Source organism: Gobio gobio, assembly GCF_949357685.1.
Source record: "Gobio gobio genome assembly, chromosome: 9".
Classification (NCBI taxonomy): Eukaryota; Metazoa; Chordata; class Actinopteri; order Cypriniformes; family Gobionidae; genus Gobio; species Gobio gobio.
This window is the reverse complement of record NC_137115.1, coordinates 8,043,198-8,059,250: the sequence shown is the minus strand read 5'-3', so window position 1 is coordinate 8,059,250 and position 16,053 is coordinate 8,043,198. Positions and strand designations below refer to the sequence as shown.

At 39.3% G+C, this 16,053-nt stretch overlaps 1 protein-coding gene across 1 annotated transcript in view; it reads left to right on the top strand.

The window, feature by feature from the left end:
* Nucleotides 1-4,462: 4,462 nt before the first annotated feature.
* Nucleotides 4,463-16,053, top strand: part of qser1 (glutamine and serine rich 1) — a 34,573-nt gene continuing 22,982 nt past the window's right edge. The window contains exons 1-3 of the mRNA XM_079824826.1: nucleotides 4,463-4,928; nucleotides 9,947-10,047; nucleotides 10,132-10,287. Coding sequence (XP_079680952.1) covers nucleotides 4,843-4,928; nucleotides 9,947-10,047; nucleotides 10,132-10,287 — 343 coding nt within the window. The 5' untranslated portion in view covers nucleotides 4,463-4,842. The remainder of the gene's footprint in view (nucleotides 4,929-9,946; nucleotides 10,048-10,131; nucleotides 10,288-16,053) is intronic.

Sequence of the window (16,053 nt, the reverse complement as noted above, 5' to 3'; positions counted from 1 at the left end):
TTAATTCTATGTGGCATTGATTCAACAAGGTGCTGAAAGCATTCTTTAGAAATGTTGGCCCATATTGATAGGATAGCATCTTGCAGTTGATGGAGATTTGTGGGATGCACATCCAGGGCACGAAGCTCCCGTTCCACCACATCCCAAAGATGCTCTATTGGGTTGAGATCTGGTGACTGTGGGGGCCATTTTAGTACAGTGAACTCATTGTCATGTTCAAGTAACCAATTTGAAATGATTGGAGCTTTGTGACATGGTGCATTATCCTGCTGGAAGTAGCCATCAGAGGATGGGTACATGGTGGTCATAAAGGGATGGACATGGTAAGAAACAATGCTCAGGTAGGCCGTGGCATTTAAACGATGCCCAATTGGCACTAAGGGGCCTATAGTGTGCCAAGAAAACATCCCCCACACCATTACACCACCACCACCAGCCTGCACAGTGGTGACAAGGCATGATGGATCCATGTTCTCATTCTGTTTACGCCAAATTCTGACTCTACCATCTGAATGTCTCATCAGAAATCGAGACTCATCAGACCAGGCAACATTTTTCCAGTCTTCAACTGTCCAATTTTGGTGAGCTCGTGCAAATTGTAGCCTCTTTTTCCTATTTGTAGTGGAGATGAGTGGTACCCGGTGGGGTCTTCTGCTGTTGTAGCCCATCCGCCTCAAGGTTGTGTGTGTTGTGGCTTCACAAATGCTTTGCTGCATACCTCGGTTGTAACGAGTGGTTATTTCAGTCAAAGTTGCTCTTCTATCAGCTTGAATCAGTCGGCCCATTCTCCTCTGACCTCTAGCATCAACAAGGCATTTTCGCCCACAGGACTGCCGCATACTGGATGTTTTTCCCTTTTCACACCATTCTTTGTAAACCTTAGAAATGGTTATGCGTGAAAATCCCAGTAACTGAGCAGATTGTGAAATACTCAGACCGGCCCGTCTGGCACCAAAAACCATGCCACGCTCAAAATTGCTTAAATCACATTTCTTTCCCATTCTGACATTCAGTTTGGAGTTCAGGAGATTGTCTTGACCAGGACCACACACCTAAATGCATTGAAGTAACTGCCATGTGATTGGTTGATTAGATAATTGCATTAATGAGAAATTGAACAGGTGTTCCTAATAATCCTTCAGGTGAGTGTATAGGCACGTATAGTGTTTCTTTACAAAGTCACATCGCAACCTACTGGCTTTGCAGCAGAATACAACGCTTTTAGTTGCTTTCGCGGATTCATGTAAACAGGGAACGTTTTTTTCAACATTGTCGTACGTGTGTACATTTCGTTAGTATGTCGTTGTCATGTAATTTATTTTAAAGGAAGGAAATATCGCACAAGCACTCTTTTAATGCAAAACGTTTGACAGAAAGACAAAACAACAGGTTGTGGTTGTCTGTGGATACTCATTGGTTCAGAAAAACAAAAAGTGTGGACCACATCAAACCATTAAAAAAAAATCCTAGAGTTTAAAATAGGATATACAGTTCCCCCTGGAGACTGTAATAATTCACAAATGTAGGTTTTTCTAAAGATTAGGCCTCTAAAAAAATGTTCTGTTCGAACCGCTCACTCCAAGCAGGACTCGAACCAGTGTCTGCCGGCATGAGAGTCGGACGCTCTAATAAGGAGGCTAAAGGCTGCAACCCCTAGTGTCAGTCACTAGAACGTCACTTGAGATCAGAGGAGTGAGGTTTACTTGCGCAGCAACTACTAGCTGGCCTCCGTTACACTGGCAAATTAAAAGTGATAATGTCAATATATAATGTAAAGCTTTTGAGCTACAGGAATTTTTTTTGTAATACAGCTATGTTATAATTATTCAACCCATATTCAACACTGCTGTTGAAGTGACTTATTTGTATGGTATGGTACAGAACGATGTTAAAACACAGTTAAGCTTTTATAAACTCTATAACAAAACTGAATTAGCTTGTGCTGTTTCACATGCATACATTTAGCACATGTATGTGCTAAAGTTGAGTAGCAAATACGGCCGAGTCAAAAGGGTTCTCACAAAAGCTATAGAGAACAATTTTTATTACATTAGAAAGTCAATGGCTACAAGACAATTTCCAAAACACTAAACGTTCCTAGAGACTCAACTGGCAGCCTCATTCATAAGTTTAAAATGTGTTGTACCAGAAAACCTTTGGTTTAGAGAGGAAAAAGCACAATATCATTCAGGGGAATAAAATGTTTGATCAGAGCAACCCTCAATTTACTGCCATATAGACTTGCAAGATGACCTGATGAAAGGAGGAAAAAACATTTCAATGCAGAGTTGAAGAAGAACACTGACATCATGGCCTTCATGTTGGGACATCTTCCCGAATGGCACTCTTGACCAAGAAGAACATAAAAGGCTGACTTGAATATGCTGAAATTCATTTGGATAGACCTGTGGAGTTCTGAAAGAGTTTTTATGGAGTGATGTGACCACACTGGAACTTTTTGGACCCATGGATGAGCGGTATGTCTGGTGCAAAAAAGGCAAAGCTTCTGAGCAGAAGAACACCATCCCCATGGTCACGAAGGCGGAGCAGTCTTGTTATGGGGGTGCTTTGCTGTTGCAGGAGGCGAAAATCTTGACTGTATGAAGGACATCATGAATTCTTTAAAGTATCAAGCCATTTTGGCAAAGACTGAAGCTTGATGATCAATTGACTTTCCTGAAGGACAGCCATCCCAAAGTATACATCCAAATCTACTGAAGCTTGGTTCAGGGATCAGTAGTTAAATGTTCTTGAGTGACCTGTTCGTGAATCTTCAGCTCTAAATCTAATTGAAAATATTTGGTGGAATTTAATAAAAGCATGCGGTAACGTGACAACCAAAGATGATCTGGAATATTGCAGTAAAGAGGAACTTCTATACACACTTACAAACAGCGTTTATTGGAGGGCATAAAGAATAAAAGATTCTGCACAAAATTAGATTTTTGGGGGTTGAATAATTTTGAACACGAATGTTAACAGCCAATTACATTTTTTTCTCATCCACTTTAGGTTCTCGGAATCACTCAAATGTGTATTAATAAACTTCCTATAATAGTTTACTGATGCCTTTGTTGAATTGTTTTCATATAATTTAGTTCTTGGCAGCAAAATGTCTTGCAGGTCAAGGGGTAGAATAATTTCTATTGCAACTGTACATTATTCTTTGTTTATATAACCTATGATAGATGATACTGTATATTGTGTAAAACTGAGTGATGCATTTTAAACTATTTGCCAAACGTATGTTTTTTTTTCTTCTCATTTCGTTGAAATTAACTAGATTGGCCTTCTTCATAAACCACATCTTGAGAAGCACTGAACTAACACACCTGTCTGAACTTGAAGGAAATTGTCTTCTTAAAAAAAGAAGTTAGTCTGAGATAAACAACAAAAAAAATCATTTGATGTTTAAATGCAATGGCCTTTGGGGCCACTGTGTGTGAGCATAAACACGTTGCTAATGTTGAAATACACACTTCTCTAAATATCCTCAGAAGACTAACAAAGTGAATATATGGACCAAATGATAAATAAAACGTAGTGTATAAGAATTTTCTTTAAAAAAAGTAGGGAATGTCCTATACAATCATATAGAACTGCTCCTGATGACATTGCAAAGGTGTATGTAAGTTTATTGACAGCAAGAAAGGTATAATAAGACATTTTATATTAGATGTCTTTAACCATAAAAAAAAAAATCAGGTAAAATGTACTTATTGTGTGCACATGCTATTGAGGTGGGGTACGGTTAGGTGTAAGGGAAGGATCTAATGTAAATGTGACCCTGGACCACAAAGCCAGTCATAAGTCACACGGGTATATTTGTGGCGATAGCCAAAAATACATTGTATGGGTCAAAATTATCAATTTTTCTTTTATAACAAAAATCATTAGGATATTAAGTAAAGATCATGTTCCATGAAGATATTTTGTAAATTTCCTACCGTAAATATACATAAAAAAAATTATTAGTAGTAGTAATATGCACCGCTAAGGACTACATTTGGACAACTTTAAAGGTGATAAAGTAAAATATTTCTCAATATTGTTTTAAGATTAAGATAAAGATAAAGATTTTTTTTGCACCCTCAGATTCCAGATTTTCAAATAGTTGCTCTCTCGGCCGAATATTTTCCAATCAACCCATAGGCCTACATCAATGGAAAGCTTATTCAATTTTCAGATGATGTATAAATCTCAATTTAAAAAAATGACACTTATGACTGGTTTTGTGGTCCAGGGTCACATATGTTATTACATAAATCAATTAGGCCTACTACAGCTGTAATATGTATGTACACAGTAATTGCATTGTATCAAATTATTAATTTAAATGTTAGTACATAGTAGTTAAAGACAGCACACATTTGATAAAATGGGGCCATAATATTATTAATTTTAGCAACAATAGATAAAGTCTCCACAGGGATACATGCAGCGCGCGCGCGCGTGTGTGTGTGTGTGTGTGTGTGTGTGTGTGTGTGTGTGTGTGGAGAGAGAGAGAGAGGGAGAGGGAAAGAGAGAGAGCGAGAGAGAGGGGGGAGAAAAGCAAAAAAACTTCCATCTAAAGTTTGTCGGAAGTGAATGTTTGGGAGAAAAACGTCAATATGGGGACTCGATGCCGCAGCGCTTCTGCCTCTGTTTTATGATGTTTGGGGTCCACGAGCAGTGATTCTCACCCTGCGCCTAATCCACAGCACAAATCAGCCGTCCGACCCCCGGGACCAGCGCTCGGTTCACCGCGGGACACATACCGTTTGGAGGAATATGTGATTTTCTCAAGCTCGGTTGAATGTGTAGCTGTATCGGGGGACGCGCGTCATTCCCGATCCAAGGCGGATGATGGAGAGGAATTACCCGAGCTCCAGCTTCACAGAGCCGGTCAGCGCGGCGGCTCAGAGCGCGGGCTGGGCCTACAAACCCAGGTACGAGAGGGCGGGTCGCCTCCCGAAGAAAACTCCGGTGATGGAAGGCCTAGCGAGACAAACACGCATGTAAAAGTGTCAAGACGCATATAAAGGCAGTTTTAATGGAGCTAATGCGTTTATAGCTTTAGTCTCTCGCGCAGTAATACACCGTGACGATTTTTGTGAAATATGCCGAATGTGCTCAAATCACCTTTCAATCGCACTGCATGTTTTTATTCATTATGGTGTTTGTTTTTGTGCACGAATCATCAGAAAGTGCTGGTTAAGATCAGTGTCTGCTGGTTCTCTCGTATATAAACTTGCACTGCGGTCGCAGTGTGTTTGCAGACATGGAGGAGGTTTGTAAACAATTGATCGATCAGTGTTGCAGAAGGGCCACGTGTCTGCAACTTTACACAAAGTGTCTTATTTAGGTCCGTCTGTCATTAATGAGCAATAAAATTGCACAGTTATGGCGCCAATGCATCATATTTAAATGCATCAATTGCTTCTGTTAATCAGGCGGTGATGTCAGATCTACAGTTTTCAAGTCATTTAATCAGTGTGACTGTAAAATGAATTTAAGTGCAAAAACAACACATAGGTAGGTTTGTCAGCACACTAGATTTTGAGACACTGACTGGGGACAGGTAGCTAACATCTTCTAGAAACATTATAACCCAAGATTAGTGAGCTTCTTTTGAAAATAATCATGAAGTGTCTTCATTATAAAGCAACATTGTGATCTACTGTATTAATCATACCTAAATGTTCCTAACACGTCAACTTGGAAGCCATGAAAACATACAAACTTTACCCCCGGCTTAAACTAGTCCCAGACTAAAATGCATGTTTGAGCTGTTTTAACTGAAAGCGACTTGCACTGACAGATCTTTAAATATGTTTGTACCATTGTTTTGTCTCAAGATGCACATCAGTAATGTTTATTTTTCTAAGAAACATTTATAAAAGCTACTTAAATGCCCTAATTGTACTCAGGCCTAATCCTGGCTTAATCTAAACCCTGTCTGCGAAACCAAGCCTTAGTGATTATAATTATGAGCATTTATAAGCGGTGTTATAATGCATTAGGAATGCTTTTATAAAGCTGCTCGTTTTTATGTATAGTCTTGCCTGTCTAATAGTGTGTGTTATCTTGTCAGAAATAAAAGCACCAGGTGGTTTGGCAGTCAGAACCAGGGCCAGAGAGTTTATTACACTGTCCTAGCATGCAAATAATTGCCCGGGCAGCTCTGGAACTGTTCAATCAGAAGTTCCCATCTTCTAACTTTTCAATGGTTCTGTTGAAATTTACATTGACACCATACATCAGAAATCGGTGGCTCTAATCATTTTACGGCCAGTGAGGGAAAAAATCAGCTCATGTGTTTTATCATAAGAAAATGAATTGAGAATAAATAAATATTATTTACCTTGGATAAATATTACCTGTGCATATTAGAGCTGTGCTTAACCTGATAACACTTTAGTATGGCGATTGGGAACACATATTCACTGTTAACTACGATTTTTGCCACAATAAACTCCTAATTTAATGCATATTAATAGTTAGTAAGGTAGTTTTTGTAGCGTTTAAGTTTAGGTATTGGGTGGATTAAAGGGTTACTTTAGCGATTTAGCATTAAGCTTTGTATCAGTAGAAACCCGGTAGTATATTAAAATTATGATACTTTCCCCCCTCATGTCCCCCTTAGACGAGAGAATTATGCATTTTATTCCTGGAAAAAATCCTCAGATGACGCAAATATCGTCGTTTTGCGTCATCTGAGGATTTTTTGGCCAGAGATTTAGAGACTACAGCCCGTAGAAGGAGCTATTCCGCATGTTATCAACCCGCCCACAGGGGAGGGATCTCACTCACAGAATGTAAATGCGCACGGCCGCTGCCGCTGCCGCTGCCGCTGCCGCTTGGCTCGGGCATTCATAATGGAGCGGTGCGGAGCAAAGTGTGTGTTTCAACTTTTCAATGAATTCCTATGAAAATTAAGTTGATGAATGAAATCTGACTCCTGCTGCGTTTGTGCCGTGACTTTCGTTCGGCTCACTCACACTATTGTAAAGACACGTTCAGTTTTTAATTGTAGTGTCTGTTCTCTAATTGGACGAAATTATTATTATCACTATGAATATCAAAACGACGGTGGGGCGGTGGGCAAGAGATGTAACCAGTAGCCGTGGCTAGGGCTGTACGATTAATCGAAAAATAACCGAAACCGAAATTCACAACCTCTAAACGACGTATTTTTCCCATGTCGGTTATTTCGGTTTTCACGTGACTCCGCCCCGTCAGTCACATCAAGTGCAGTTTGCAGGCACACAAAGAGATGCAGGAGCAGTTTATAGATGCCCAGAATCACTATAGTAACTGCATGTTTTACACAGTTTATACAGGTCAGTTAATTGCTGTTCTTATAGCCTACGTGCTGACACACACACACACACAGACGGCGCGCGCAAGCCCCGAAGCCTTAGCGCTTTCACTTTCATGCTCATAAAGTTTGTCAAGTATGCGTTCAAAGGCTTGCTAGTTTCAACATTTAAAGTGATTGTGCACTATTCAAAAACAACAATACGGAAAACTTCTCCGTTCAGTGCTCAGCTTTTTTCTGTGACACAGAGAGCCGAGTCGTGTCGCGTCTCTGATAACGTGTGAGCGCCCTGAAGGCAGACCTCTGTCACCTGCGTCCTCACAAAGCTTGTCATTTGTATGTGGTTTAAGCCCTGCCAGTTTGAACATTAAAGCGAGTTTTGACCATCAGATGTGTGTTATGTTGAACTAATGCCTGATATATTGTGACAAACGAACACTCAGACAGAAGCTCGCAGCCTCGCACATCACGTGAAGATTGCGTGAAGATCGCGCGCCGAGAGGAGCGCAGAAACGCAGTGTCAACGCTGTCCTGTGACTAAAGTCACTAAAGGAGCTTAGAAACTCAACCGTTATAGGCATACATTTTAATACCTTTGCAGTAAGTACAAACCACAGCTTAATAATGAATAGAGACGGTATGAGTAATTCACACACAATCACTCTCTCATTAATGCATTCAAATAAACGTAATGTAGGCCTACTGTGTTAATTTATTTGTATCTGATGTACAACAAGCAGAAATCTGCCCCATAGACAATAACTGCTGAAAGTGAACCGTTTCCTTCAAGTATTTTAAAATCACAAAGAAATGCAGTTTTTCATTAGAAAAAAAAATCCATCTATAATAGTAGAAAATATTTACAGTAAAAACCTTATCAGTGAACTTACTCAAAAACCTTATGAGGGCAAAAAAAGCAAAATAATCGTTCATTAATCGTAATCGAGGTCAAATGTTCAATTAATCAAGGTTTTTATTTTTGGTCAAATCATTACAGCCCTAGCCGTGGCTTTGGGAGTGGCCTCGTAGGGCAGCGAAGCAAGTGCATTCTAGGAGTTGTTGTCTTTCATCCACATGAGACAAAAATACATTTTCTGTCTTTTTTCTGTCAAATAATTTCAAAAATAATTCCAAATTCAAAAATAATTTCACATTTCTACTACATAAATGACCCAGTTTAAATACACATTCATCTTCCCAGTGCTGAAGTGCCCCTTTTAGGGATGTAGAATAAGGTCATGCAGAATAAGGCATTAATATGTGCTTTATAAGTACTAATAAACAGCCAATATCCTAGTAATATGCATGCTAATAAGCAACTAGTTAATAGCGAGAATAATACCCTAAAATGTCTGTTCAGTAGTAGTTTGGATTCACTAGTTCACTCTTCTTTCTTTCACATTAAAATGATCAACTTTCAATTAAACATCCGAGTGTAGGCCACCAGTGATGGACACTAAAGTCTGGTAGTTTGTTAGCCTAGAAATTAAGACGCACCCTAGCGGCAGCAAATCTAATTTGCAGCCAGGGTAGTCAAGCAACTCTCCGTTGGCTTGCGAGCTGGAAAAACCAAACTCTAATCAGGCCAATCACATCGTGTATAGAGTCGGTGGGCGGGCTTAACATAATGATGGCAGAGTTGCGGCGGTTCCGCGCGCTACTTGTAAACAAAGAAGCTGGCGAACAGCGTTCTTTCGAATCTGGAAGACTTGGAGTTAAGCTTTTCTTTGAGAAAAGAACAAAGAACGGCACTGAAGTCATTCTTAAGACAGGAATATGTGTTTTGCCGACCGGAGACGGCGATAGTTTAATCTATTAATTAGCTCTGCTTCACCTTCTTCGTTGCTCTGGTTGGTTGTAGCGCTATCCTATTGCGTGCAGAGGGAGTTTGAAAGACAACCGTTTACCCCCCCCCCCCCCCCCCCCCCCCGATTGAGCCCTGCCAATGGTGTGTTCCCAGACCCAACATCTTGACATCTAGTCAGGCTAATAGTTTGTGTGACCTGCTGCCACTATTAGTTTTCCGACTGTACTACTAACTGAAATAGAACCAACCGGCTAGAACTAGCGTATGGATATCCACTCTGTTAGTTAAGGTGACGTCTGTACACACATCCACACTGAATCCATCTAAAACAGCTAGGAAACAAACTCAAAAATGAATCTCCCCAGCTGTGACATTTACTTATGCAGATGTTTATTTGGCAAAATATATTATATAAACAGACTTGCCTCTATTTAGCAAGAGATGTGGCAAACCAACTAAAATAGTTTCCATGTGTTTTCTCTGACCAGACTCTACTGTCTTTACGGCTTGTGCCTTGTGTGAAGTTTTGCTGTTTGTTTATGACGGAAAACTTGTATAAGTCACTTTAAGTATGCAGACTATATAACTACCCAAACTATGCTACTACTACCAGCCTATTATGTAGGCTACTACTACCAAACTAGGAAGCATCTCAGAGAACATGTGTGATTATGTCTAAAATAGTTTGGTTTGTGTGTGAACCCTCTAGAATAGGTTACATGTGAAGATACTGTATACAAATGTGCCTATCTTATGTGAAGATCTGTGTGGGCGCACAGTGAAAGGTTGTGGTCAGTTTTTTTATGTACTGTCTAAAGCTGACCTTTTTACTTTAATAGTTCAAGCTATGGTTCTACACAATTGGACTCTGAGCTCCTCCAACGGCAGACCTTTGCCTCTAGTCACCAGCCTACGTTTACCACCACCCACCACCCCACAGGTGAGCAAATGGTAACGAGAGATATATTCGCTCTTTGGAGTCACTGACAGCCTGTCATCTGTCTATGGTGTCTCTCTCTTTTAGGAGTGTTTGACTCAAATCAGCACAGCACAGCCAGCAGCAACACTACTGAATCATCAGTCATGAACTTCCTCTCCGCTATTGAATCTCGAGGCCTTCAGGCTGGACCTGCTGGCTCTACTCTTCTCCCTCCATTTAGAAGCCCCTCCTGGCAAACAGGTAAACATGCATTAGGTCTCTGTTTTAGAGGAGCCACTGAGGTTTTGGCTGCACCATCTTCCCTTATGCCAGTCATCCTTAAAGGAACACTCCACTTTTTTGCGTAATATCATTGCTCCGCTGCACTCATGGTACGGCAGCAAAGTTCCTTGATCATTACGCAGGAACGAGAGTATAGTTCCTACCCATATCGGCTTAGAAAATTGCAACTTTTAATTTTCCATCGGTCTTAGTACACGATGTTACTACAGAAGAGTCAAGTTTTAAATAGGAAAAACATTGAAACTCTTTAGTCATTTTTGAGTGAGATGCTAACGGTCTAATCAGATTCAATGATCTATGCTAAAAGTGCTATTCGAAAACGGTAAAACTCAACTGTTTAACTCTAGGGGAGTTGGAAAATGAGCCTATTTTTCTTTTTAAAGAGCACCTATCATGGAATTTTGAAATTTACCTTTCATGTAGTGTGTAACATAGATCTAAGTGAACAAAAACATCCTGCATAGTTTGAAATATGACAGTGCACCGTATATATAGTAATTTTCTTTCAAAAGTAAGAGTCAACTCTGAGTCATTTTTAAGAATCGTTAGAAGACCGAAGCTTTTTCTCTGACTAGATGACGTCAACTTGTCAAGTTATTTGAATACGATATTGAATAAAAAATACTGCTCTGTTTAGAAATTTGACACAGACATATGAGAATCTATCAATATGTCTCCTCATCTGCACACTTTTGAACTAAAAGCCCTGAGGGATGTTGATTTGTCGCGAGTCTTCGTGAGGAGAATAGAGGAGTTTTTTTATGAATGAGATCAGCTGAGGCTCATATTACAATCAAACAGTACCAACGCGGTTTTCATATTCATAACTCCTGACACATATGAACAAATTACTGTCACTATAAGACTTTGATGGGCGTTCCGTTTCCGAAAATATCTGCACAGACTATACCAATCACAACTGACTGGGTCATCGGACCAATCACCGCAGATTAGCGTCACGTAAAGGCGGGGTTTTGAAAAGTGAATCACTAAAGGAATCATTTGAGAATCGCTGTCAAAACAGGTAAAAATAAATGCATATTATAAGAAAACTAAAGTCTTTTTTGTCATTGCATGCATGCAAAACTGTTGTTGGGGACTTCTAAAACAATATTTGGAACATTTTAAATGCCATGATAGGTGCTCTTTAAAGTGGAGTGTTCCTTTAATGGGTCATAAGGGCAATTAACCCTTTTCACATTTGCGGGTTTCTCAGAAGTGGAAGTCGTCATAAACTTCTATAGAAATGAATGAGAGACTAAGTTGAATATATTTTTTTGTGTTCCCATTTGCTCAATAGCAAAAGAAAAACCCCACAATAGTGTTTTCACAACTTTCAAAAAGAGGAAAAAAAAATAGTGCGAGATTGATAACAGCAGTCAGAAGAGAGAAAGATGTCAAATTTACTCTCATAGCCGCTGTATAGACCTATTTTGGGTTTGCAAACAGTGATGGTTTTTTTTGTGGGCGGAGCCTAACTGGTTGCAGAAAATTACAGTTCTGCTGTAGCAATCTGTGAAAGCCACGGGATAAAATACAAAAAAAAGGGAATTTTCGAGTTTATATCTCACAATTCTTAGAAGGATAAACAGAATTGTGAGATATATTCGTTATTCTGTCTTTTCCCCTCAGAATTGGGATATAAACTCACAATTATAAAGTCCAAACTGGGAGATATAAACCAGGGCTTAAAAATGGAAAAAAATATCAATCGGTTCACTCCGAGCAGAATCGATATTATAGCGTTTCCGTTTTTGCGTTCCTCATTAAACATTACTGTTCCGAAAACGGTTTGATTAAAAAAAATACCGGTTAATAACGTTATTTTAATTTAGCCTATACTTTAAACAAATATGTATAAATAGACTTATTTTCACTCAATAATAATATAACGCATGGTTATTAAACTTGAATATTTATTTCATAACATTTTTAAAACCACATCAGGAATACATGCATTAATTACAAAGCATAAACAGCGGGACAAATATTGACCTGTTTTAATGTAACGTTAGACAATCGAAAGTGGCTCTCTATATGCCTAACGTTAATTCTTTTCAGAAGAGTGATAACATTCTTTGTACATAACTTTTTTCAACACGACTTGTTTAAAAAATTGCATGAATAAAGAATAAATAAACTGGATAACCATTGCTCTTTTAATGCACCGTCAACTGCTAATTTCAAAGCAAACACTGCGCAACGTCATTGCATCACATAATCAAATTCAGTCAGCTAATAAAGCTTGATCATTTAATGCAATATAACATACCATTTAATACGAAGCATCAACCGTCTATATAGAAAACATTGGCCTGTCCTGTATTGGCAATCTGAAAGACTATAGGAAAAATGTTTGATAGATGCTAGTAACCTACTTGGATAGGCTTAAAGGGTTAGTTCACCCAAAAATGAAAATTCTGTCATTAATTACTCACCCTCATGTCGTTGGACACCCGTAAGACCTCCGTTCATATTCGGAACACAAATGAAGATATTTTAGTTGAAAGCTGATGGCTGAGAAAGGCTTCACACAGGCCTCCATTGGCATTCAGTACATTGACACTTCCAAGATCCATAAAAGGCACTTAAAACGTCGTTACAAAGTCTATCTCACCACAGTGGCTCTACAATAATCATACAATGCGACGACAATAGTTTTTGTGCGCAAAAAAAAATCAAAATAACACCTTTATCCAACTTGTTCTTGTCTTCCGTGTGCGCCTCCACGACGCATGCGCGAGAATATGACGTAGCGCCGGTGTTCGGGAATCGATGAAATACACACTTAAGCTCCATTTTGAGCACTACGCCGAGACCTAAAGCACGATCAATGTAGAATCCAACAGCTTAGACACGCGCGTCTTCCTCTGCTCGTAAACAAATCGCTTCTGGGTCATATGTCCGAACGCCGGATCTGCGTCATATTCTCGCGCATGCGTCGTGGAGGCACACACGGAAGTCGAGAACAAGTTGGATAAAGGTGTTATTTTGATTTTTTTTTTGCGCACAAAAACTATTGTCGTCGCATTGTATGATTATTGTAGAGCCACTGTGGTGAGATAGACTTTGTAATGACGTTTTAAGTGCCTTTCATGGATCTTGGAAGTGTCAATGTACTGAATGCCAATGGAGGCCTGTGTGAAGCCTTTCTCAGCCATCAGCTTTCAACTAAAATATCTTCATTTATGTTCCGAATATGAACGGAGGTCTTACGGGTGTCCAACGACATGAGGGTGAGTAATTAATGACAGAATTTTCATTTTTGGGTGAACTAACCCTTTAAACGGAATCCACAAAGGCTGCGTTCACACTGCAGGGCTTAATGCTCAATTCCGATTTTTTGAAAAAATGCGATTTTTTTGCAAGGCCGTTCACATTTCCAATTAAATGCGACCTTTTGTGATCTCCTGTGTGAACGTGAAATGACCCAGAAGTGACCCGCATGCGCAGAAGAGTACTCAACGGTCAACGACGTCACTTGTTGTTTACGGAAGTAGCCAAATATGGGTGTCAGCATTGGAGTTCGTTTAGCTTTATTAAAGTTATTTTCGCAACGGAGCCAGCACTATTACAACCTTAATTAACTCCGAAATCTCGCTTCCCTTCCACTGACTGGTCTCAGCATCGTCCGCCATAGTTGTTTATCTTCTCATTCCCGCCTACTTCAACGTACAATGATGACGTTTGTCGCGTATCAACGACGTGCGGGTCGGATACATGTGACCTGGCAGTTCAGACTGAAGACGCATTTCAAAAGATCGGATATGTATCGGATTTGGACCACATACCCAAGTGGCCTGGGTCGCATTTGAAAAGATCGGATCTGTGTCGTTCAGACTGTCATGAAAAGATCAGATACAGGTCGCATAAGGGCAAAAAAATCGGAATTGGGTCGTTTCATTCTGCAGTGTGAACGCAGCCAAACTAGCCTAAATCAGTCTATTTGAGCTTAAAGTCCGTACTGCTTATTTAAACGTTCAAAAAGAATGTCCTCCAATACCTGCACATTCATAGTAGACCTCAGCGGGGAAAGAAATGTACTTGAGGCATGAAAATGCGCGCTCACACTGACTTGCGTTACCGGTAGATTCATAGATGATGGTGCGCGGGCATTTCACTCACGCGTGATCCGTCAACGTCACATGCTGTACTACTCATTTCATGATTGGTCACTGCCAAATTAAAATATTAAAGAGAACGATAAAATAACGTTATTAACCGGTTAATGGTAATTTCAAATTAACGTTTCTGTTCAGAACGATTCAAATTGATTTTGATTTCGTTTTCGTTTTTGTTCCTCTTAAAATTTCGTTCGTTTCCGGTTTTTGTTTTCGTTCCTTGAACCGGTTCGGAGCCCTGATATAAACACGGAAATGCAAGAAAAAGAGTCAAGAATTGTGAGATAAAAATGCTAGGGCTGGACCAGAATATTGGAATATTCGTGCGATGGGTTGGTGTTCGATTTTCAAATTTGGGATTTGAATATTAATTTATTGAATAACGTGACATCACATTCCTCAGAGAATGAAAACGGCTTGTCGAATGAGACTGCTCTTGGTTTAATGGGGATTAAAAAATAAGGAGTGGGTGGATTTTTATCATTGTAGGGTGGTTGTGTTCACATACTGTCAACACACTTTTATATCCAAATTATTGCATAATATGTAAACAATAGGTGACCTTTAAATATTATTTCATGCTGTTACTGCTTTGTATGTGTGTGCCCTATGAACTGCATGTGTGAATATTATGTAGACTTACTGTTTACATCAATTCATGCTTTAATAGGAGACTAATCATTGCAGGTTTCATCAGTCCAGTCTGTGACTTGCAACATAAATGTCTGTGTTTAGCTTCAAAGGGCGTCTTCAACTACTGAATTATATCAAAATGAATACCGTATTTTTGGCATTCCGATTCTGACATACAAAGGCACAACAAAACATTTTCTCTTATTCTGTGGATTTTGCCCATTTTCCTCCACTTGTTGAGTGCGCAGCTGCAAGTGATGTAACTGTGACGTCTGCTCCAAATGGGTCTATTAGAAACACCCTCACAGCAGCGTTAACTAGTTTCTTGTAATTTGATGCAAAGGTAATATAATAAAAAGTATAGTGTTATAAATGTACATAGTAAAAAAAGAAAATATAAAAAACAGGATTTACAATGTTGATGACCATTAAAATGTATCATCACAGTCTGTGTTGGGGTCAAATCAAGTGTTCTTTTTTATTCAAATGAAATAAAATTATATTTTCCCTAAGCTCCATGGATTTTTTGTTTGTTTTTCCACCCACCTTTAAAAGTAAATGAGCAATGTTTTTGTTGCCAATCTCTTTTGTAAACTCTCTCTTAGCATGTGAAATCAATTAGCGCATTGCTGCACTCACGCATTGGCTGCAGCATTTTTGTCTTTTACGCACTGTCCCATCATTCAATAACAGTCTCATAGCAAAGCCTGCATTAAATTGTGACAGGTTTACGAAACAGTCCCAACTGAAATGCACCTCTAGAACTATTATAGACATACTGAAAGGATCAGGTACTTTATTTTCTGGCAGGTGCTACACAGAGAAACCTTGAAAGGTTTCGTACATTTTACTTATAACGTTAGTTCGTCTGTTGTTTAGGAATAATCCTACATATTCATTTTCACCTCACTGTAACAGGGCATGCCATGTTTCCAAACACTGCCACAGCTGAATAGACTTGTGTTCAATT